Raw genomic sequence first — 23358 nt, 5'->3', positions numbered from 1 at the left:
AGTCTCATCTCACCATTATAGACCATTTGAAAATTAAAGGGCTCCTCTTCATATATGTCATTTAAATGTTTCATTGCTATTATAAGACAGATTTCCAAGACTGACAGACCTACGGTAAAAGGAAAACAAATTATGAGTTGTATGTTAAATTACTGATCCATAAGATTGAAATAACTGTCCTCCAAAGAGAATGATAAAGTGAAAGACCATGGTTTTAAGGGGTGACAGGAGATCAAGACCTCCCCCAGGTTCAAACGTGTTTCAGTTACTATTACTTCTACAATCCTAAGCGAACTGCTCAACCTTCCTGGGCTGAGCTTTCATATAAGCAAACTAAGAATCTTCTTAAGCTTACAGAGATGTTACAAGGAATAGAGAGAATATTATCAAGCACTTATCACATGGCCCATAATAAACATAAACTGACACTGCAATTATGTATTTTATTTTTTAAAATTTTATTTATTTGAAAGTGCGAGAGAGAAGCAGGTTCCCCACAGAGCAAGGAGCCCGATCCAGGGCTCGATCCCAGGACCCTGAAATCATGACCTAAGCCAGGCAGATGCTTAAGACACTGAGCCACCCAGGTGCCCCTGCAATTAGGTACTTTAAATCACAGGGGGTCCTTGATTATTCAGAGAAACCCTAAACATTTGGTCATTATATCTAATTTTTTTTTTCCCCTGGAGAGAAGAAAAATTCATTAGATTCTTAAAAGGGATAGTGAACCTTCAATGCCAAGGTTCTTTAGTAGCACTTGATGCAATGTGAACGCCTGCAATACAAGTCTCAGCTGGATTTCCAATGTAGTAAGGGAGGCAGAGCATCAAGATTCCTTCACTTGAAATGGGAGTGACAATACCTTTTGCACGGCTTAGTTAAAGGCTGCCTGGGTATAAAAGTATTCTGTTATACCCGATGTTAAGTGTAATTTTGAAAGAATTCCATTATATTAACTTAAACTTAAAAAAAATAAAGCATGCTTCTCACCATGTACAATATTTGCTTTAGAGTCCATGCTACACAACTGGTTTGCCTCCATCAGATCTGCTGCAGTCACAAACGGGTGTGATGTCGTTACGCGATTTAAAGCGAGCATCTAGGGAAATGTGGATCAGAAAAACATTTACATGTTTACTTAGGCATTCTGGAGATATTACTGGACAAAACTTCTTAATTTGGAGTCTATTCTTATGGGAGAATTAATACTAATGCTTGGGAAAGGTATTCTCATACTTGGCACTATTAAAATATAGTATTTCAATACATATGCTATGTAACTCTATAGATGTGAAGCATAAAAAAAAAGTTCTTGCTTTCTCTACCTCTTTCCACTTGCATATCTTACTTACAATTCCTCAAAAGAAAAACACTTAATAAAGGAGTTGAGCAAGAAGAGATCCAAAATAGGTAAGAATGCTATTCAAAGGTTATTTTGATTTCATGGGAAGTACCTGAGCTCACTTCCTCCCACGGACACAAGACTGCAACGACATACAAAGCAACTCTGAGAATGCTCTGAAAACTAGCAGCAGAGGATTTTGTGTGTGTTTGTGTATGTGTGTGTGTGTGTGCAGCTGACGATATTTTAAAAAGCCACATTGACAAGGGTAAGAAGAGGCAGAGATGTGGTTAGGGTAGGAACCAAAAATAGCCAGTGCAGCAACCCACAGCAGGAGATGTGGAGGTCCTTCTTGAGAAGTGAGGGGTTCAAACCCTACATTGGACACCCTCTGCCTTGGGTATCTGCACCAGGAAGATGAGCCCCCATCATGTCTGGCTTTGAAAATCAGTGGGGCTTAATTCTGGGAGAGCCAGAGGGACTACAGGAAATGGAGACTCCATTCTTACAGGGCCCACACACAATTTCAATTGCTCAGAGGCGGAAGTTTGAAAAACGTCTGGGCCATACATGAAGGTCTGCTGACTAATTTAAGGTATACACAGTGCTGGCGGGACAGGGATCTGTAGAAGCTTCCTTTGGGAATGGAAGTGCTGAGAGCACTATTTTTCCTGTTTTCCTTCAGCCAAGCTAGTTAGATGCTTCCAAGACCCAGTTGTGACACTATCTATCTACCATATTAGCACCACTGTCTATGCCAGGGGCATTCCCTGTGGAACTGCACTATACGACTCCACCCACCTGGTCCGTACCCCTTCCAAATAAGTCCTACCCAAGGGAAGGGGAGCCAACCCCACCTACTAGCAAGCACACGAGAGTCATGGTGGGATCTCACAATGAGCCACAAAGGGGGTGCCCCACCCACCGGCCCTCAGCAGCTGTAAAGGGCTCTCTCAGCCACCGGGGCTGGGGCCAGCTCCACACACTGGTGTGCCTGCAATAGTTGTGATGAGGCATTGCCACCATTTGGGCCAGGAACCAGCCCTAACAAGTGTGCCCTCAGCAGTACTGGCCCAGTGATGAGAGAGGTGCAAGCAGCCCAAATGAAACAGCCCTGAAGCTCCAGGTTCTAGTGACCCGAAAGGATTGTACTTCTGGGTTCCAGAGGATACCCTACACAAGGCCATTACTTTCAAGACCAGGAGATGCAGCTATCTAATATAAACAAACACAAAGTCTGATAAAATGAAGAGCCAGAAGAGTATGTTCCAAATGACAAAAGACAAAACTTCAGAAAAAGAACTAAATGATGGAGTTATTTAAGCAATCTGACTGACAAAGATGTCAAAATAATGGTCATAAAGATAATCACCAAACTTGGGAGACAAGCAGATGAGCTTAGAACTTCAATGAAGAGATAAGAAATATAAAAAAGAATCAATCACAGCTGAAGAATGCAATAACTGAAATGAACAACAGATTAAAAAATGCAGAAGCATGGATCAGCAATCTGGAAGACAAGGTAATGGGAAGGACCCAAGCTGTATAGCAAAGAAGAAAAAGAATTAAAAAAATGAGGATATGTTAAGGGACCACTAGGTCAACACCAAGCATACTGACGTTCACATTACAGTAGGAGTCTCAGAAGAAAAAGAAAGAGAGTAAGGAACAGAAAACTTATTTGAAGAAATGACAGCTGAAAACTTCCCTAACCTGGGGAAGGAAACAGACATCCAGGTCCAGGAAGTACAGAAAGCCCCAAAGATGATGAATCCAAGGAGGTCTACAACAAGATACATAATATTCAAAGTGCTTAAAGGAAAAAACCTACAACCAAGAATATTCTACATAGCAAAATTACCATTCAGAACTGAAGGAGAGAAAAAAGTTTCCAAGATAAGGAATTCATCACCACTGAACCAGCCTTACAAGAAATGTTAAAGGAACTTCTTTAAGAGAAAAAGAAAAGGCCTTAAGAGGAAATTAAAAAATTATGAAAGAAAAAATTTCACTAGTAAAAGCAAACATATAGTAAAGGGAGGAGAGCGATCAGTTATAAAGCTTATAGGAAGATTAAAGAGTAATAAAATCAACTATAGCTTAGTTAAGGCACCACTAAATAAAAGTATGTAAAACATGAGATCAAATACATAAAATGTGAGAATGGGATGAGAGTAAACATTTAATGCTTTTAAAATGTTTTGTTTGTTTCTTATGTAGGATCCATGCCCAGTGTGGTGACCAATGCGGGGCTTGAACTCACAACCCTGAGATCGAGAACTGAGCCAGGATCAAGAGTTGGACATTTGACTGAGCCACCCAGGCGCCCCTAAAATGCTTTTGACTTTAAGCAATTACCAACTTAAAATAGACTGCTAACATACAGTGTTATATATATATGAACCTCATGGTAACCAAAACCCAACAACTTACAACAGATACACAAAAAATAAAGAGAAAGGAATCCAAACATAATACTAAAGAAAATCATATAATCACAAGAGATGAGAGCAAGGAAGAAAGGAACAGAAAAGAACTACAAAAACAACCAGAAAACAATGAAAGGACAATAAGTACATACCTATCAATAACCACTTTTAATGTTAATGGACTAAATGCTCCAATCAATCTAATTCTTGTTTCCACTCAGGTTGTGATCTTAGGGTCCTGAGATCAAGCCCCCGTCGTGCTCCCCGCTCAGCGTGGTCTGCTTGAGATCCTCTCTTCCTCTGCCCCTCCCACTCGTGCTCACACCCTCTCTCTCTCTCAAATATATTAATCTTTAAAAAATAATTAAAAACTCCCAAGAAATAAAATTCTAGGACCAGATGGCTTCACAGGTGAATTCTCCCAAACATTCAAAAAGTTAATACCTATACTTCTCAAACTATTCCAAAATTGAAGAGGAAGGAATGGCTACAAGGCCAGCATTAGCCTGATACCAAAACCACTATAAAAACAGAAAATTACAGGCCAATATTCCCAATGAACACAGATGCAAGTATCTTCAACAAAATATTAGCAAACTGAATACAATACATTAAAAGGATCATTCATCATGATCAAGTGGGATTTACTCCAGGGATGCAATGATGGTTCAATATCCACAAATCAATCAGCACGATGCACCACATTAACAAAACAAGGCATGAAAATCATATAATCATCACAACAGATGCAGAAAAGCTTAGAAAATTCAAAATCCATTCATGATAAAAGCACTTAACAAAGTTACATAGAAGGAACATACCTCAATACAATAAAGACCATCCATACATGAAAACCCACAGCCAGCATCATAAAAGCTGAAAGCTTTTCCTTAAAGATCAGGAACAAAACAAGGATGCAGACTCTCACACTTTTAATCAACATGCTACTGGAAGTCCTAACTGCAGCAATCAGACAAGAAATAAAAGACATCCAAAGTGTTTAAGGAAGAAGTAAAACTGTCACTATTTGCAGATGACATAATATTAGGAATAATATTAGGATAGGAAATCCTAAAGACTTCACCAATAAAAACACTAGAACTAACGAATACTTCAGGTAAAGTTGCAGGATACAAAATTAATATACAGAAACCTGCTGTGTTTTTGTAGATTTATAACAAGCTAGAAGAAAGAGAAATTAAGAAAACAATCCTATTTACAACTGCATCAAAAAGAATAAAATATCTAGAAATAAATTTAACCAACCAATGAGGTGAAAAACCTTTCCTCTAAAACCTGATTAAACACTGATTAAAGAAATTGAGGCTAACACAAATAAATGGAAAAACATATGATGCTCATGGACTGGAAGAACTAATACTGTTTATGTTTGTTCTACCCTAAGCAATCTATAGATTCAATATAATCTCTATCAAAATACCAACAGCATTTTCCACAGAACTAGAACAAATAATCCTAAAATTTGTAGGAAACCACAAAGGACCCTGGAAAAGCCAAAGTGATCTATCGTCAGAAAGAACAAAGCTGGAAATATCACATTCCCATATTTCAAACTATACTACAAAGCTATAGCAATCAAAACAGTATGTTATTGGCATGGAAATAAGACATAGGTCAATGGAACAGAATAGTGAAACCAAAAATAAAGCCACACATTTATTGTCAATTAATCTATGACAAAAAAGCCAAGAATATATAATGGGGAAAAGATAGTCTTCCATAAATATATAATGGGGAAAAGATGGTGCTGGGAAAACTGGACAGCTATATGCGAAAGAATGAAACTGGACCACTATCTTACATCATACATAAAAATAAACCCAAAATGAACCAAAGACCTAAATTAAGGACTGAAACCATAAAACTCTTTAAAAACAAAACAAAACACTGGTTGGTATCTGTCTCAGCAATATTTTTTTCTGTCTCTACACACGAGGACAGCAAAAAATTAACAACTGAGACTACATAAAACTAAAATACTTTTGCACAGTAAAGGGAACCAACAACAAAACAAAAAGTCAATCTAATGACTTCTCCCATATTTGCAAATATATCTGGTTAAGAGATTAAGGTCCAAAAAAAGAACTCATAGAACTCAATACCAAAACCTAAAAAAGTTGGATTAAAAAATGGGCAAGGAGCTGAACAGGCACTTCCAGAGACATACAGATGGCCAACAGATACATGAAAAAGTGCTCCATTATCACTCATCATCAGGGTAATAAGGCAAATCAAAATCACAATGAGATTACCTCATGCCTGTCAGAATGGCTAGTATCAAAAAAGGTAAAAACAAGTGTTAGGGAAGATGTGAGAAAAAAGGAACCTTCCTACCGTTTGTGGGAATATAAATTGGTACAACCGGTATGGAAAACAGTATGGAGTTTACTCAAAAAGACTAAAAATGGAACTGTACAATCCAGCAATTCCATTTCTGGGTATTTACTCGTAAAAAACAAAACACTAACTCGAAAAGATATTTGTAACCCTATGTTCATTACAGCATATTTACAATAGCCAAGATATGAAAGCAACCTACATGTCCATCAACAAATGAACAGATAAAGAAGATGATACACACACACATACACACACAATGGAATATTACTCAGCCATAAAAAAATGAAATCTTGCCATCTGTGACAACATAGATGGACAGAGAGGTACTACTACACTAAGTGAAGTAAATCTGACAGAAAATGAAAAATACCATGATTTTACCTACATGTGGAATCTAAAATAAAAACAGACTTGTAAATACAGAGAACAAACTCATAGTTGCCAGAGGGGAGAAGGGTAAAGAGATGGGTGAAACAGGTGAAGGGGATCAAGAAGTACAAACTTCCAGTTATAAAATGAGTAAGTCTCAGGGATGTAAAGTATAGCATAGGGAATATAGTCAATTACACTGAAATACCTTGGTAAGGTGACCTATGGTGACAATACTTATTGTGGTGAGCATTTTGTAATGTATAAAAATGTCAAGTCACTATGCTCATATGACTGAAACTAACATAATATTGTATATCAACTGTACTTCAAATAATAAAACAAAAACACTATTATTCAAAGCCCTAGACCAAACCAAAAAGGCAGACATGTGACTTGTATAAGCTTTTTTACTAATTGTTACTGAATAATTAACCAGTTCAGGTTAGTGTTACGTGACAGAAGTTACCTACTTTATGTTCAACTGTACATAAAAGAAAAAAATTAAAAACCAAAATTATACCTAGAGACAACTTTTCATGTAACGAGTCGCCTTTCCAACAATTTGAAGATTTAAGTGTAATTTTCGTAACATTTGAGAATTTAGTCATTAAATAGGGTAAGCAGAGTTAGCAGATGAAAATGTATGATCCTTGGTTAAGTCTGAATTCCAGCTAAATAATGAGTAATTTCTTAGGTGTAATTAAGTACCATGTAATAATGAAGAAATATTTATACTAGAAACTCTCTCCCACGTTAACCAAGGCCCAGGATCCTTAGTTGAACAGAAGAGTATGGAAATCCTTGTCCTTCATTCCCCTACTGGGAGTGAAGCTGGTACACACTAACTCCTTCCCTTACTCTTCCCTTTACTTTTTTTTCCTATTACTGTGAAATATTTTTGACATAAAAAGGCAAGATAATGATGTACTGGATATCTATGACTACTTCCCTCAGCTTACAAAATATAATCTTATAGGATCTCTTTCTTTCCCTGGTTAGATTCTCTACTCTTCCTCACACAAAAGACCATATTGTTTTACTTTACTATGTATGTATATATTCCTAGACAATACAAAGTAATTTCCAAATACTTCTACAACTCTCTCTTCACTGAACATGTATTCTGAGAATTAATCATGTTGAGGTATCATTTCCAGTTCATTGATTTTTTGTTGTATTACATTCCTTCATGTATACTCACAATTATTCTTTCCCTTATTGATAGATATGTCATTTCCCTTTTTTTTGAAATTATAAACAAGGTTGCTGCAAACAATCTTATACATGTCTTGTGCATCTGAATTTCTCTAGAAATTTAATTTGCCAAATTGCTTTCCAAAGTACCCAGACATATTTACACTACTAGCAGCCATAAATTTTAAGTCACATTTACTATATCATTAAGACATAAATTTACCATTAGACATAAACATGTTTCTATATACTAACAATGAGCATGTTGAAAACAATTAAAAACAAGATATCATTTAAACATGATATTTACAAAATATCGGTTCTAAAGAAAATTAAATACTTAGGTATACGTTTTAAACATATATAAAATCTGTGTGGTAAAAATTATAAAACGATGATTAAACAAAGAAAAACTAAATAAAAGGAGAAATGTACCTTATTCCAGATTGGAAGATTCAATGTAGTAATCATGTTAATTCTCCCAAAATATAAGTTTAACCAATTCCCATCAAAATACAATTACTTGGTGAAATAAAATGAGTGTAAAAACAAAACGAATACAAACCAATAGCATGTGTAATGACCGCAGGTTTTTGCTGACATTGAAATGCTTTTGTAGTACTTCTCGTACACTTCTATCTTCTGTGAGACACTAGACAGAGAAAAAAAGTCAAAACAGGTAAGGAAAAAGGCAGTCTAAAACTGCCTCACTAGTTGGTGTACCTCGTTAACTCTGATATTTATTCATTATTAAATAGGTGTTGGTTTTATTTGTAGAATACAAAAATCAAAATGAAATTTCCAGTCTATTAATTTTATTCTTATCCCTGTTAAGTAAATATACACAAAAACAAAACATAATACCTGTTACCCCAAACTTTCTGGTCTACAAAAGGAAACCATAGTCATACCAGTGGGATGATCAAAATTCAGCACAAAACACAACAGAGTAAGAGTTACCATATTTGGGAACACAAAGTAAAGCAATACAAAGAATGCTTAAACTATATGAGTCAGTGAGCTAAAAAGAAAGAGCATTCCAGTTATAGGGAACAATATGAGCAAGGTAGGAAGATCATGGCATACTGACAGAAAATGAGTAGTCATGTAACCCTGAATTTCAGTTATTGGCGAAGTGATTTCATGGAAAGACAAGGACAGAAAAACATAATTGTAGGCCACTGCAACTGTCCATTTAAGAGACAAAAAGGATCTGAATTAATAGTGTGAATAGAGAATTAAGACATTTATAGAACACATAATCTGATGGAGAGTCAAATGGTGATATGTGGAGAAGCAAAGGCTTGAGAGAGGGAAGAAAAAAATTAGAAATGATTATTTTGGGGACAGAACGTCTCAGGAGGAATGAAGAGTGAAATGTGATCAAGAAGTAAAACCTAGTTATCAATATTTAAAAACAAAATGGAAAAAGAAGAGCAAAGAGACTGAGAAAGATACTGAAGACTGGAAGAGAATCCAAGAAAGAGCAATTAAATCAAGGGAAGAAAACTTCAAGAAGGAAGCAGTAATCAACAATGTAAATTACTCAGTATAATTAAACTAAAATATATTTTGAGAAGAAACTAATCGCGCTGGAAATTTGGAGACCAGTAAGGTCCTTTGAAAAAACAGTTGTGACTGCAGTGAATCAGAATTAATGAAAAGTAAGGTACATTTGGCATTAAAGAAAAAATTAGATGTAGGAAGAGTAAATTCACAGTTGGCAGAGCCAAAAACAGCCTGGGGAAGACTGACACTGATTTTCAAAAATCATCTGTAAGGAATGAGGAGTCTTTTTCTTAAAACAAACAAAAAACCCAGAAAACCTTATTTTCTAGAGGTAAAACTGTTATATCTCTACTTCTACTGCAAGATCCAGATTCAAGAGTAAGTTCTAGTATAATGGAATAAAGTTTTATGCTCTCAGTAAATACATTATCCTCGTTATAGTCCCCATTCCATTGTCATTATTTTCAGTACTCTCTTTAACAGCATTTGCTTGCTGTTACTATACATATGTTTTTATCATAAATAGGATCAAATACCCTTTGAGAGTACACAAGATGAACACAAAATAATAAAGCAAAGTAGTATGCATAAAAACTTTTGGGAATTAACTGTAGTCCTGTTAAAACTAAAACTAAAAAAATCACCTGGAACAAAAATATTAATAGAAGAAATTTTCAATTATTTCTAAGAACAGTTAGTTAACTGCTTTTCTTTTACAAGATGCTTCAAAGGGTCAAACTATACTCTGCTTTTCTTCTTATATTTTTAGAGGTCTGAATCCAACTCCCCATCTTTCTGAAAGCTATCACCTTCTTGTTTCCATAATTACTTAATGTCCTTTAAAAAAAAAGTCTAGAAGATCTATATGTGAGCCATTAAAAAAAATCTCTTAATACACTTTCACCTTGATCCCAACACTATAAACTACTTGGAGATAAGGCTATTATAAAAAACAAAACAAAACAAAACAAAACACTACTCTTTGGATGTCTATTGTATTTAACTATGATAGTCATTGAAGATACCAGATCTCAGGTTCTGAAACACAACTAAATTTATTTCTCTGGATTGAAAGTTCCCTAACAGTTGGCTCAGGAAATGATGCAAGGGAAATAAAGACAGAGAATGGCTGACTGACATCACCCCTTATAGGAACATGGGAAAATTCCCAGAAACAAAGCAGACCTCCCCTGTTGTTCAAGGAAGCTGAAACATTAACTTTCCACCGACGAACACATGAGTAGCAGTTGCAGAAGCAAGTCTTTACTGTACTGATTGTACAGTTTGCTTGGTTGGTGCCCTCTTCACAGGCAGATTCTAAGCAGAATGTAACAGAGTTTCAGTGGTACCTCAGAACTCATGATGCCCCAAGGGATAACTCAGCAGCAGCAGTACATGTACTAAATCTACCAGTCAGTTCCTGCTAAAGCTTCTCACCTTCTGTTAACTACCAAGGAAGGTTATGACAGTAGGTAAATGTTCCTTGAACTTAGCTATAGTACTTTGGGGGAACTTCCTTCGAGGAGAACTAGTTATGATCTTTTAAAATGCTCTTTCATACAGGGATTTCTCCTTATACTGCCATGCTGAGATGGTATTTACTCTGCTTAACTTATTTGACTCATTTGGGATATGGCTAAAACATTCAAGTTAGGGAGACGTCCAGGTTCAACCCTATCCTGAAAATATTTCTTGGATGATTATTCCATAGGCCACCTGTTATCTCTACCATTGTTTTTATTTTAACCTGGGAATCAGAAAAACTTGCTTGGTAGTCAGTACTGAGAGAAAGGATAGCTCCCTCAATGCAACTCCCCCTTTGCTGGGCATGGCCTCTGGCCATGGTGCTGACATATATTTCAAGTGAAGCTCACATTAGCATACCAAAGGGAAGTGGCAAATTAGGATGAGGATAAAGGGAACAAAACACTAGAATAAAGGGAACAAAACACTAGAATTAAGAGACACAAACTCCAGTGATACTAGTTCTACATTATAAAAGAACTGTAAGATTGTAAAACAAACAAAAAAACCCTTAAGAAACAAAAGGATAGTGCTCACATTCATTTCTACCATCTGCCCCTAAATTCAGTGATACAGGATCACCAAAAAAGGACCAAAAACCTAAGGGTTAGCCACCCTCCTGCTACATGGTTATTTTCCAAGTCATCCAGAATTATGCTTCACCAGTAATCCCTTTCATCTAATTCCTTTATAGACCCACTCAGATGAACAGAATGCAATACTGTGTGAAGAACAGAAAGATGGGTGTCAGCACTGTACAACCTGGGCTGTGTAGTCATCTTAGGAAAAGAAAGGGAGCAGGGACAGAAATAAAAGTCATGGCAAAGCAAAGACATTTAAATACTATGAAAGACTGCATCTGAATCTCTAAAGCAGTCAGAAAAGCATACTGTTGTAACAAGATAATCAGTTCAGGAACTAAAGAAGGTGAAAGTCTGTGAGGCACTAAAAAGTGGATTCGGAGGCTGAAGATGCAGAGCTCTCTGTTCCACACCAGACCTAGGTAAGGAAAGGGACAATATGGGAGTACCAAATGAAAAGGGTTCCTAAAGAATAGAATCTTATAATGAGAGTATCAAAAAAACTTCTCTGGGCTAACAAATATCTGAGTCCCAGACAAGATTAATCTGTAGAGAAGGGGAGAAGGAAAAACCCACACCAAATTATACCATAGCACAATATCTGAAATTTCAAGATAAAGATAACCATTTTTACATACAATTCTGTATAGTTATACTATGAAAAATAATACAAAATTGACAATCAGAAAAAAATGGAAAAGGTAAAACAAAATTATATGCAAAGTTTGAACTCTTTCTGTAAAAATAACTTTAGAATGTATATGTTTGAAATGCTATAAGCCAAATAATTACTCTGTAGTATAAGGAAGTAGAATGGGCATGAATATAAGGGAAACTTGTATCTTTTAACATGTATTCTCATGCACTGATAACATTTTGATTAGTGAACTTTTAGTAAAATCTCTACACCCAATGTGAGGCTTGAAACCACAACCCCAAGATCAAGAGTTGCATGGTCTTCCATCTGAGTCAGCCAGGTGTTCTCTTGTTCAGTGAACTTTTAATAAAAAAAAAGTGCCAAAATTAATAGTGCTTAGATGAGCAGACTATATTTTATAATCAAAACAAGAATCTGGGGCAGCTGGGTGGCTCAGCTGGTTGAGCGTCTGCCTTCAGCTCAGGTTATGATCCCAGGAGTCCTGGAATCGAGTCCCACATTGGGCTCCCTGCGCTCCTCCTTCTGTCCTTTACTCTGCTTTTGCGCGCACTCTCTCAAACTAAAAAACAAGAATCAAGTTTTAGTTATGCAAGATGAGTAAATTTTGGAGTATAACAGTAAAAATGTGACTATGGTTAACAATACAGTATTGTATGCTTGAAATTCACTTAGAAGACAGTTCATAAGTATTCTCACCTCTTCCCACAAAAGAAATTAAAAAGAGAAAAAGAAGAGAAAGAAAATGATAACTATTGAGGTGATGGATGTATTGAATAGCTTCATTGTGGTATTTCAGGATGTATATCAAAATATCAACTTGTACACCTGAAACATATAATTTTTATTTTGTCAATTATAGCTCAACAAAGCTGGGAAAAAATAAATTGTTTAAGAACAAAATAAATGCAAAGTTCTCACTTTAATTTGGTATTGATATTTAAGATTAAAACCATGTCTGCTTTTCGAATCAGTATTTGCATATCCTTTGGGTAAATACCTAGTAGTGCAATTGCTGAATCGTAGGGTAGTTCTATTTTTAACTTTTTGAGTAATTTCCATACTGTTTTCTACAGTTTCAATTCCCACCAACAGTGTAAGAGCGTTCCCCTTTCTCCACATCCTCACCAACATCTGTTGTTTCCTATGTTAATTTTAGCCATTCTGATAGGTGTGATGTGGTATCTCATTGTAGATGTGATTTGTATTTCCCTGATGATAAGTGATGTTCAGCATCTTTTCGTGTGTCTGTTAGTTATCTGTATGTCTTCTTTGGAAAAATGTCTATTCATGTCTTTAGGCCCATTTTTTAACTGGATTATTTGTTTCTTGGGTGTTGAGTTTGGTAAGTTCTTTATATATTTTGGATACTAACCCTTTATCAGATATGTCATTTGCAAATATCTTCTCCCATTCCGAAGGCTGCCTTTTAGTTTTGTTGACTGTTTCCTTTGCTGTGCAGAAGCTTTTTATCTTGATGAAATCCCAATAGCTCATGCTTTGCTTTTGTTTCTCTTGCTTCAGGAGATTTATCTAGTAAGAAGCTGCTATGGCCAAGGTCAAAGAGTTGCTACCTGTGTTCTCCTCTAAGATTTTGATGTTTTCCTTTCTCACACTTAAGTCTTTTATCCATTTTGAATTTATTTTTTGTAGCATTACTAACAATAGCCAAATTATAGAAAGAGCCCAAATGTTCATCAACAGATAAATGGATAAAGAAGTTGTGATGTGTACATACAATGGAATATTACTTAGCCATAAAAAGAATGAAATATTGCCATCTGCAATGGTGTGGATGGAACTAGAGAGTATTATGCTAAGTGAAATAAGTCTGTCGGGAAAGACAAATACCATATGATATGACTTCACTTATGTGGAATTTAAACGAAACAGATGAACATGGGGGAAAAAGAGAGGAAACCAGGAAACAGGCTCTTTTTTTTTTTTTTAAAGATTTTATTTATTTGAGAGAGAGTGCGAGGGAGCGAGAGGGAAAGGGAGACGTAGAGAGAATATGAAGCAGACTCTGTGCTGAGCACAGAGCCTGATGCAGGAATTGACCTCATGACTGCAAGATCACGACCTAAACCAAAACTAAGAGTCGGACACTTAAACGACTGAGGCACCCAGGTGCCCCCAGACTCTTTACAAACTGAGGGTTGCTGGTGGGGAGGTGGACAGGGGTTGGGTTACATGGGTGGTGGGTATTAAGGAAGGCACTTGCTGTGATGAGAACTGTGTGTTATATGTTAGTGATGAACTGCTGGATACTACACCTAAAACTAATATTACACTGTATATTAACTAACCGGAATTTAAATAAAAACTTGAAACTACAAAAAAATAATAAATTATTGCTTTGACATAAAACAATTTTTTTTAGAGACAGTGCATATAGACTTTGCAAATTTAATTATCCAAAGATTGAATCATCCTCATCAGTATTTAATATCATAGACTAGTTTTTCCCAATTCTTTCAAAACCAAGGACTCTACATTATTTTCTACTTTTAGAAGACCCATATTTTTGAAAGATTCTACCATGTGGGATTTATTCAGCAACACTGTTTTTCAATTGTGTTATTAAACGCACTCCCACACATATACCCTCTCCCTTCTCCCTGCCAACTGAAAATTCTTGATAGCATAAGATAAACCGATGCTAGTATGTTGAGTTGACATGACAATGGCCTATGTAAGTTAGGCTATTCAATTTAGATAAATTTACAGAGTCCAAAGGTTTAGTAAACCTTTAAATCAACATGTGTGTGTGCCTGGGTAGCTAAGACCCTGAGGGCTCCAGAGACTACAAGATGAGATTGCAATATAGACAATGCAACCACAGGTGTCAAGCCTGGTTTGACTTAAAAGACCTCATCAGATAAAAGCTGAAACTGTATGAGAATTAGGGGGAAAAATCCATACTGGATAGTTAGGTATGAATTACTAAGCTAAAAACACTGCTGAACTTGTAAGTAATGAAAATATTATTTTTTATAATATTCTAAATACTAACAGAATAATCTAAAATATAAGCCAGATAGAAATAGAATAAAAAACTTATTAAAGTTCTTTTGAGAGAAAAAATTTAGGATATGACATTTCAAATGTCTTTTAAAACAAAGTACCACACAAAAGTGTACAATTTGTATTAATTCAGTTTTATGCTACAATAACATTAGAAACTATGTGTTAATTTACAAATTTGTTTAAATTTGTAGGTTTTTATAAGCTTTCAATGGTATAGCAAGGGACAAAAATTATTTAAACATTATTGCCTCTGTTCCAAGTTACCTGAACATTCTCATTCCACTTTTCAGTGAAGATCTTGTCTGGAAATTCTGCAGGTAGAGATAATTGTTCTTTAAATATTTTAAGATACTGTGGAAAACCAAATGAATTCATTAAATGTATCTGCCGGTGAGAAAATCGTGACTTCACTCTTTTTTCTAAGAGTTCCAAAATATCCTTAAAAACGAACAAAAATCCATATAAGAATTATGTTTTAAAAAAATACCAATATTAGAGGTATACATATTTTAACTATCACTATAATTAACAATGCTTATCCTATAATACACAATTAAGCATTTTATGCAAGCCTCCAGAAACTCAAATCATTCCCTTGATTTTTTTACACTTACACAAGCCACTTTTAATAATCCCCTTCTAAGCATCTTTAGGCCTGGTGATATCATGCCTTTTTCCTACTATGCTCTTCTTAGTTAATCTTTAACATCCCACAACCAACAATTGCAAAAAATTTTAACTATTATTGAATAGCTCTCTGCCACAATAACACCAAGAATTTCAATAAGGAATTTCATACATTCTATGAAGAATTCAGATGAAAAAACCAGCAAAATGTAATAAGACTTATTACATTCCTGAATATTTAAAAATCTTCATTGTATTAGGTAACAAAGACTCAAGAAGCAGCATATGTAATGGAGAAAAATTCAGTTCACTAAACTATCTATAAATTCAAGCTGAAGCCATGTTGAACTGAAGGAACAAACTACAGAAGAGGAAACTTGCAGGAACATAGCATGACACTGGTAAGTTATTCTGTCTTTTGGCTTTTTTACAGTGATATTTTAGAAACTATTTGCATTCGTGCTATTTTTCCTTAAGTTAGGAACCAAGTTTACTGTCAATTTTCTAGAGGATAAAAAGTAAAAAAAAAAAAAGAAAAAAAGAAAAAAAGAAAGGAAAAAAAGCTATGCTGAAGCTCTGAAATATGGATTTTTAAATCTACGTGCATGATTTTCAATAATAGCTAGGTTAAGAAATCAATAATATAGAGGAAAGAATTCAAGTGATCAAAATGGGATCATGGTTAGTCTGGAAAAGAAGACAGGAAATATTACTAGCTTGGGATTGGTAGGGAGAAAGTGAATGAAAAACCTGGAATGTTTTTATAGGTCAAAGAAAAATACAGTGCCAGCATAATTAAAAGAGAATGAAGTTAGTTCAGAGACAGCAATATTATAAATTTTCTATTAATGAGCAGTTCTAGATCATCCATGTAGGTAGGTGGCTGAAAGGTAGTGGAAACAGCACTCTATGCCAGCAATAATTAAGAGCTTGAACTTGGGAATGGAAAGAAAGGTGGAAGTAAAAGATATTTTAGTGGTGGACAGTCATGACTGAAGTTGGCAATGTGGGAATAAAGGGTATAATACAAAAAGAACTACTTCCACAGAGAAGAGGTTGTTTGTTAGCGAAGTCACTAATCCATCTATCCTTTTGCTTTTCCCCTATGAACATAGACAGACAGACAGATTTGCACTGCATAGTTGGGAGAATTAATCATACAGAATTTTTAAAGGGCACAATAACACTGCTAAAGAGCAGCTGATTCTTTATTTGGTCCTTCATTGGGTCAGTAACATTTGCCACTGCTACTTCCAGCCAAAGGAAGATTTTTTTTTTTTAGCATGAATGAAGACGCTTCCTTAACTCCTGTGGTACGAACTGCTGCTTTTGACAAAGGAATAAAGATATGTAAAGAGCCAGGCAGATGTTCTATGAGGAAGTCTTATTATGAAGGCATATATCATAAACTCTAGAGCACTTGGGAAAGAGGACAGAGAAAGACACTCCACAGAAAAGCAACACTAGAAGGAAAGGCTGTTGAAAGATGACTTAGTAAAGCATTTCACTTTTCTAAGAAGGAAACAGCTGCAGGAAAAGAAAAGAAGTAAATGGCGCTGACCACAAACCTGCCAAGAATGAAGGAGGGAAAAGAAGAATGAAAACAACATACTCATGGCAGCCATCTATGAGAGGAGAGATGACTCTTAAATACCAGTTTTATCTGAATTCAGTAAGAAAGTTTATGAGGTAAAAGAAGATAAACAAAAAAAGGCCTGTGCAGCCATCCGAAGTATGCAAAGTTGAACATGCAGAAAGTCTTCATAATGTAATGTGACAGTGACATTGAGACTATGGTTAAAATCATTCTAAAATCACCCCCAAGAAGCAAAGAGTCACTATGTAATAGCAGCTTGACAGAAGTAATCCCTTCCATTTCCGATATGAATACTTACAAAAATGGGATACTATCATTTTTACTCAATTCTAAACATTTTCAAAATATAGAAACAATCTTAAATCTAAAAGTAGATCATGATTTTTCTTTTTTTTATTATGTTCAAAAACTATTAATGAGTTTTTATAAAATAGTGGTATGATTAATTTTCTCTTTACTTGCTAATGTAGAAATTATACTAGCATCTGACTTCACATTTTTTATTCAGTGATTCCACTGGAGGGACAGAGGTTATTAGTTTATGAGCATGCGTGATAAATGTTTTCTTGTTTTCTTCAATCTGAGTTGAAAAGTAGGATAAATGCACCAGGAACTAGTGAAACACATTTGAAAAAATGCCTGATCTAATGACCTTCATAAGTGACGATATCAGTAATTAAGCTTTAATTTTCTAAATATGATAATCAATTTTTTAATAGAAAGAAAAACTTACCAATCTACATGTAAGACCAATAACTGCTAGTGGAGTCTGTGCAGACTGTGAAATGTCAAACAGATTATAGAGGAGTGTTTGATTTTTATGATGAGCAAAAAGATCAAATTCATCTAATATGAAGATCACTGGGCAACTACTAGACCGGTCACCTAAGATAAAATAAGAGTTTTATATATTAACAAGCAACTGTATCAGCCTTTCTTAAGTTTCCAAATTATTTACTACACTTTAATTGTTAAAACTCAATTCAACAAACATATATTGAAAACCTACTTTGCACAGGATACTTACCAATGCCTACACTTTTATTCAACAACAACAAAATTATTCACAGGACAAGATAGCCCCTACTGCCCTCAAGCAGTTCACAGTCTAATTACGAGACTCTAGTAGTTAACTGATGAAAAATTAAGAACATTATTTAAATGACTAGACTGTTGTTTTTAAAATTATGTAAATATAATCTTCTGTCAGAAAACTGACAAGGATCTCCTAACACCTATACAGACCAAAATACTTTGGGATTACTAATAAAGGGCGTCACTAACTTATGAACAAAACTTCTGCTTCAAAAGAGATTTGTTTAGTTAGCAGAAATGCAAACTACATCTTCCCAAGTATTTACAATTTTTATAAATAATTGTTAAACTATGAAATTCAACCAAAGCCACTTTTAACTCCTAACCACAATTTTTTAAGCCCCCCCCCCCCACCAAGTTTTAATACTTCAACAACAGGGGAAAGTCAACATGACTCTGAATTCATTTTCCTCATTACAATGAGGGAAACTAAGATGGCAGAAGACTCACTATTACCTTAAGGTTTAAGGTTTTATATTTACATAAACAAGTAAAAAAAAAATCTGGTAAGGGGACACTTAACAAAATGTATACAGTTAACCAAAACATCATGAAAACCATAAGAACTACTCAAAGAGTCTATAAAAAGAACTATATAATATAGAAATGTAGTATTTGAGGGACACCTGGGTGGCTCAGTCGATTAAGCATCTGCCTTCAGCTCAGGTCATGATCCCAGGGATCGAGTCCCACAGGGCTCCTCGCTTAGAGGGGAGCCTGTTTCTCTGCCTGCCGCTTCCCCTGCTTGTGCAGTCTGTCTCTCTGACAAATAAATAAAATCTTAAAAAAAATGTAGTTTTTGATAAAATATACCATTATAAATCAATGGGGAAAAGTGGCTTATACAAGATTAGCTCTCCACTTTACACCTTATCAAAATAAATTCCTCCCAAATTATGAAATATATGTATTAGATGAAAACAGAAGTCAATGCCTTCAGAATCTGGAGAGGAAAAATTTGACTATGTAAAAAATTTAAAATTTCTTTTCAGCACAGAAGTCCAAACCAAATTTAAGAGAAAAGTGCAAGAATTCCCATAAATCAGTATGAGATAAACACCACCAAAATAAGGCAAAGAACCAACAAGAAATACATAAACCAGGAAATATCAGTGTCTAATAGAAATATGAAGTGATGAGCATTATCAATACCACAATAATGCACATCAAAATAAGAGATGTATTTTTTCCTTTAAAAGGCAGACATGAAAATTAATAATTGTGAATGAAAGTTGTAAAGGAATAGGTACTCTTGATTTGAAATGGAACTTCTAGGGTAGTTTAGTTATAGTCTTCCCTTTCCCTCTTTCCCCCTTCCCCTATTCTTTCCTTCCTTTCCCTTTTTTTTCTCTCCTTTTTTTTCCTTTCCTTCCTTCCTCATTCTTTCCTTCCTCCCTCCCTTTCTTACTTTCCCCATTTCTCTCCTTCCTTCCTTCCTTCCTTCCTTCCTTCCTTCCTTCCTTCCTTCCTTCCTTCAAGATTGATTGATTTATTTGAGAGAGAGAGAGACAGAAAGCAGAGCAAGGCGAGGAGCAGAGGGAGAGGGAGAAACAGATTCCTTGCTGAGTAAGGAACCTTCCTGGGGCTCAATCCCAGGCTCCTGAGATCATGACCTGAGCCAAAGGCAAACACAACTGACTGAGCCACCCAGGTGCCCCTATAATTATTCTTTTATTTTTATTATTATTTTTTAAAAATTTTATTTATTTGACAGAGAGAACACAAGTAGAGGGAGCAGCAGGCAGAGAGGGAGAAGCAGGCTCCCTGATGAGTAGGGATTCTGATGGGGGGCTCAAACCTAGGACCCTGAATTATGACCTGAGCCCCAGGCATCCCTGTAATTAATTATTCTTTAAAATGTGGTACTGTTTAATCTAGAATTCTACTCATTAATATCTACTCTAGAAAATATCTAAATGATCATCTAAGCATTTCTTCCTAATTATACAAAGTTAGAAATCAAAGTTCCTAACTAGTGATTAATAATTTATAATTTATTATATTTTTAAGTATAGTTGAAAATAGAATATATGAGAACCATAAAAATGATGATGCAGCTATTTACTGACATAAACAGATGCTCACAACATACTGTGATGTAAGTGAACAAGATATACATTATACAATATAGAAAACCATTTTATTCTTATAAAAAATTATGTCCATCTGCATCAGTGATACATTGCAGGTGAATAAAGATATGAAACCAAATGTTAATTGGGATAATCATGGGGTGGCGGGGTGGCTCAGTCAGTTAAGTGCCCGACTTTTGATCTAAGCTCAGGTCTTGATCTCAGGGTCATGAGTTCATACCCCACACTGGGCTCCATGTTGGGCACAGAGACTTCTTAAAATATAATAATTGGGATAGTCATTATAACAGTTATGGGATTACAGTGATCATTATATTATGGTTTTTTACATTATTTTATTTTTTTTGTAAAAATATGTAACGCCTTTATAATCAGGGGAAAAATAAAGCTAACAGATACCTTCTAATGGTGTTAAATATGCTAATATTTACCTCGTTTTAAAGCTTCCAGAAGAAATGAAAGGTTTTCAGCAAAACTTCCCTGAATAACAAAAAAGACACCATAACTAAAAGTTTAATGAAATAACAAATAAAAGAGGACTACCTGATTCTTAGACATTATATAGGCACTATGTCTCTATTTTTTCCTAGATTAGTCAGTAGCCAAATTCTGAGCTGGATACTTCCATGTGCACCATTAAAAACTTAAATATAAAAGGAAAGGTGGCATAGTTTTGAAAATGGCATTACCCTGTCATGCTCAAAATTTTGTATTTTCTGGAAAAAAGTCTGTAAAAATGTTAACTTCAATTTAAAGGTAGTTTTTAAGACTTGCTGTATTCTAAACACAGAGAACTAGAAATCACTGCATTTTATATTTTCAAATAGATTAAGCTCTTGCAAGTCTCAGATTAATTTGTTTCACTAAAAAATGACCATATGATTTCACTCATATGTGGAATTTAAGAAACAAAACAGATGAACATAGGGAAAGGGGAAAAAGAGGGGGAGGCACACCATAAAAGGCTCTTAACAACAGGGAACAAACTGAGGGTTAATGGAGGGAAGGGTGGGCAGGGGATGGGTTAAATGGGTGATGGGTATTAAGGAGCACTGGGTGTTGTATGTAAGTGATGAACCACTAAATTCTACTCCTGAAACTACTATTATACTATATGTTAACTAACCAGAATTTAAATTAAAATAATAAATAAAACATACTATTAAAAAAAAAATGAGCACGAATTTAAATGAGATCCAAAAGGAAATGGAAGAAATTTACCTCAATTATTACATACTATGATAGTTTTTCCCTATTCAAGAGCTTATTATAGAATTTGTATATATCATATCAAATTTGGCTATGTTTACTTGGAACACAGCCAAAACATTTTTGGATACAACTTAAATGTTCTACATGGAAATTAACAGAGTACCAGATGCATTATCCAGATGTTCCAACTTGTGGATAAGGGCCCTGTAAAAATATTTTTTCATTTAAGTCATTAATTTTTACTTCATTCAGATTTTTTAATTTAAAGAAATAGCCAACTTTAAATTTGTGAAGATGTACAGGAGAAAAGAAATCCACTTGTTTGTTTCCCAATTGACAGAACTGATATAAAATAGCCTAATAGGTTTTTAAGAACATCCACATATTTATAATAACTGTATGTTGTCAAATCAACATTATTTCCAAGGTAGTTAGGGCAAGAGGTATTTACATAATATAAACAAAAGCTCAGAGGCAATCTGTGGGTGAGTAAATCAGTGGCTGAAGTTATTCAAAGGTTGTTTGTGTTTTGCTTTTTTTTTAAAAAAAGACAAGTTAAAATTGGCATTAAGTCTAAGTATGTAATTATATAAATACATATGCACATATTATAAGAATATCCTTATATAAATACACATATGTATGTCTATATGTATAGGAATATACAAATTTTCTATAAGTATATCAAAACAGAAAGGCTCTGGGTTAAGTGACTTAGGTTCTTAATGTCTTAATATCCATTTTATGATTTTAGGCAAGCTAATTCTGCTCTCTGAGCCTCAGGTGACTTACCTATATAATGTAGAGGTTAAACTAATAATCACTACATATGATGATTATGATAACAACAGTAATGACTAGGAAGATAAACAATTGTGCCTTTTATTATTTCCTATGAATCCAATAAGAATAGGTCAATTAGGAAAGTTAGAAACCCCAGTCTACATCAGTTGCAAATCAAAAGCCAAACTGAGCCTACATAATAGTAATCTCCTTGACTAAGTAGGCCCTGTATTCAACATTACGTTCTGAACAGGAGAAAGAACAACAGACTTATAGAAAGGGCATTCTGAACCTGCAGACAGTGTGGAAGGGTAACACATGATTGGCTTACATTTTTATAGGTATTATTAAAGAATGAAATTACTAAATGCTAAGAGGCTTACACAACAATGGCTGTGTTGTTGCAGAAAAGAGTAGACACTTAAGAGTGATAAAACTATGATCACCAGTGAGCAGAAAATGAACTTGGGATGCACACAACCCACTTCAACTGCATAAGCAGTATGAGGTTAAGTCATTTCATTATGAGAATTAAAGTAGCTGTAAATTAATTTAATCATATTTCTTTTCAACCCTATAAATCAAGTGATAGGGTAAAAAGTTTAATGAAAGTTCCAGAACATTTCTAATCAGTTTAAGTTACTGATGTTCACTACCCTGAGGTTCCAAACTGTTACAATAATGAGATATAAATTAAGTTTCTGAAAACATTTTAATAATAAGAGATAACTGATATTTGTATAGTACATTACCAATGCAGCATTTTTAAAACATGAATTATGTTTAATGCTTTCTTTTGTCTTTAGAATAAATCTGTGAAGTATAATAAAGATAATGCACATTTAACACAGATGAGAAATTTGAACTTCAGAAATACTCATTAGCCATGATTATCAAGTAGTCAATGGTTTTAAGACAAGACTCAAATTCACCTTTTGTAGCTTTAAATTCAGC

The 23358-nt window shown here is 34.7% G+C and overlaps 1 protein-coding gene across 6 annotated transcripts in view; it reads right to left on the bottom strand.

The window, feature by feature from the left end:
- Positions 1–23358, bottom strand: part of ORC4 (origin recognition complex subunit 4) — an 86424-nt gene that overhangs the window by 2843 nt on the left and 60223 nt on the right. For 5 of the 6 annotated variants that reach the window (XM_008695887.2, XM_008695885.2, XM_008695884.2 and 2 more), the window contains 6 exons: positions 20841–20889; positions 17955–18106; positions 15262–15435; positions 8264–8350; positions 991–1099; positions 14–109 (listed from right to left, as the gene is read on the bottom strand). In XM_008695887.2, coding sequence (XP_008694109.1) covers positions 14–109; positions 991–1099; positions 8264–8350; positions 15262–15435; positions 17955–18106; positions 20841–20889 — 667 coding nt within the window. The remainder of the gene's footprint in view (positions 1–13; positions 110–990; positions 1100–8263; positions 8351–15261; positions 15436–17954; positions 18107–20840; positions 20890–23358) is intronic. The other variant, XM_008695888.2, reaches the window with a different exon arrangement.

This window comes from Ursus maritimus, unplaced genomic scaffold (genome assembly GCF_017311325.1).
Source record: "Ursus maritimus isolate PB19 unplaced genomic scaffold, ASM1731132v1 scaffold_1, whole genome shotgun sequence".
Classification (NCBI taxonomy): domain Eukaryota; kingdom Metazoa; phylum Chordata; class Mammalia; order Carnivora; family Ursidae; genus Ursus; species Ursus maritimus.
Note: the sequence above shows the minus strand (reverse complement) of the source record. Positions and strands in the feature narration are given on the sequence as shown.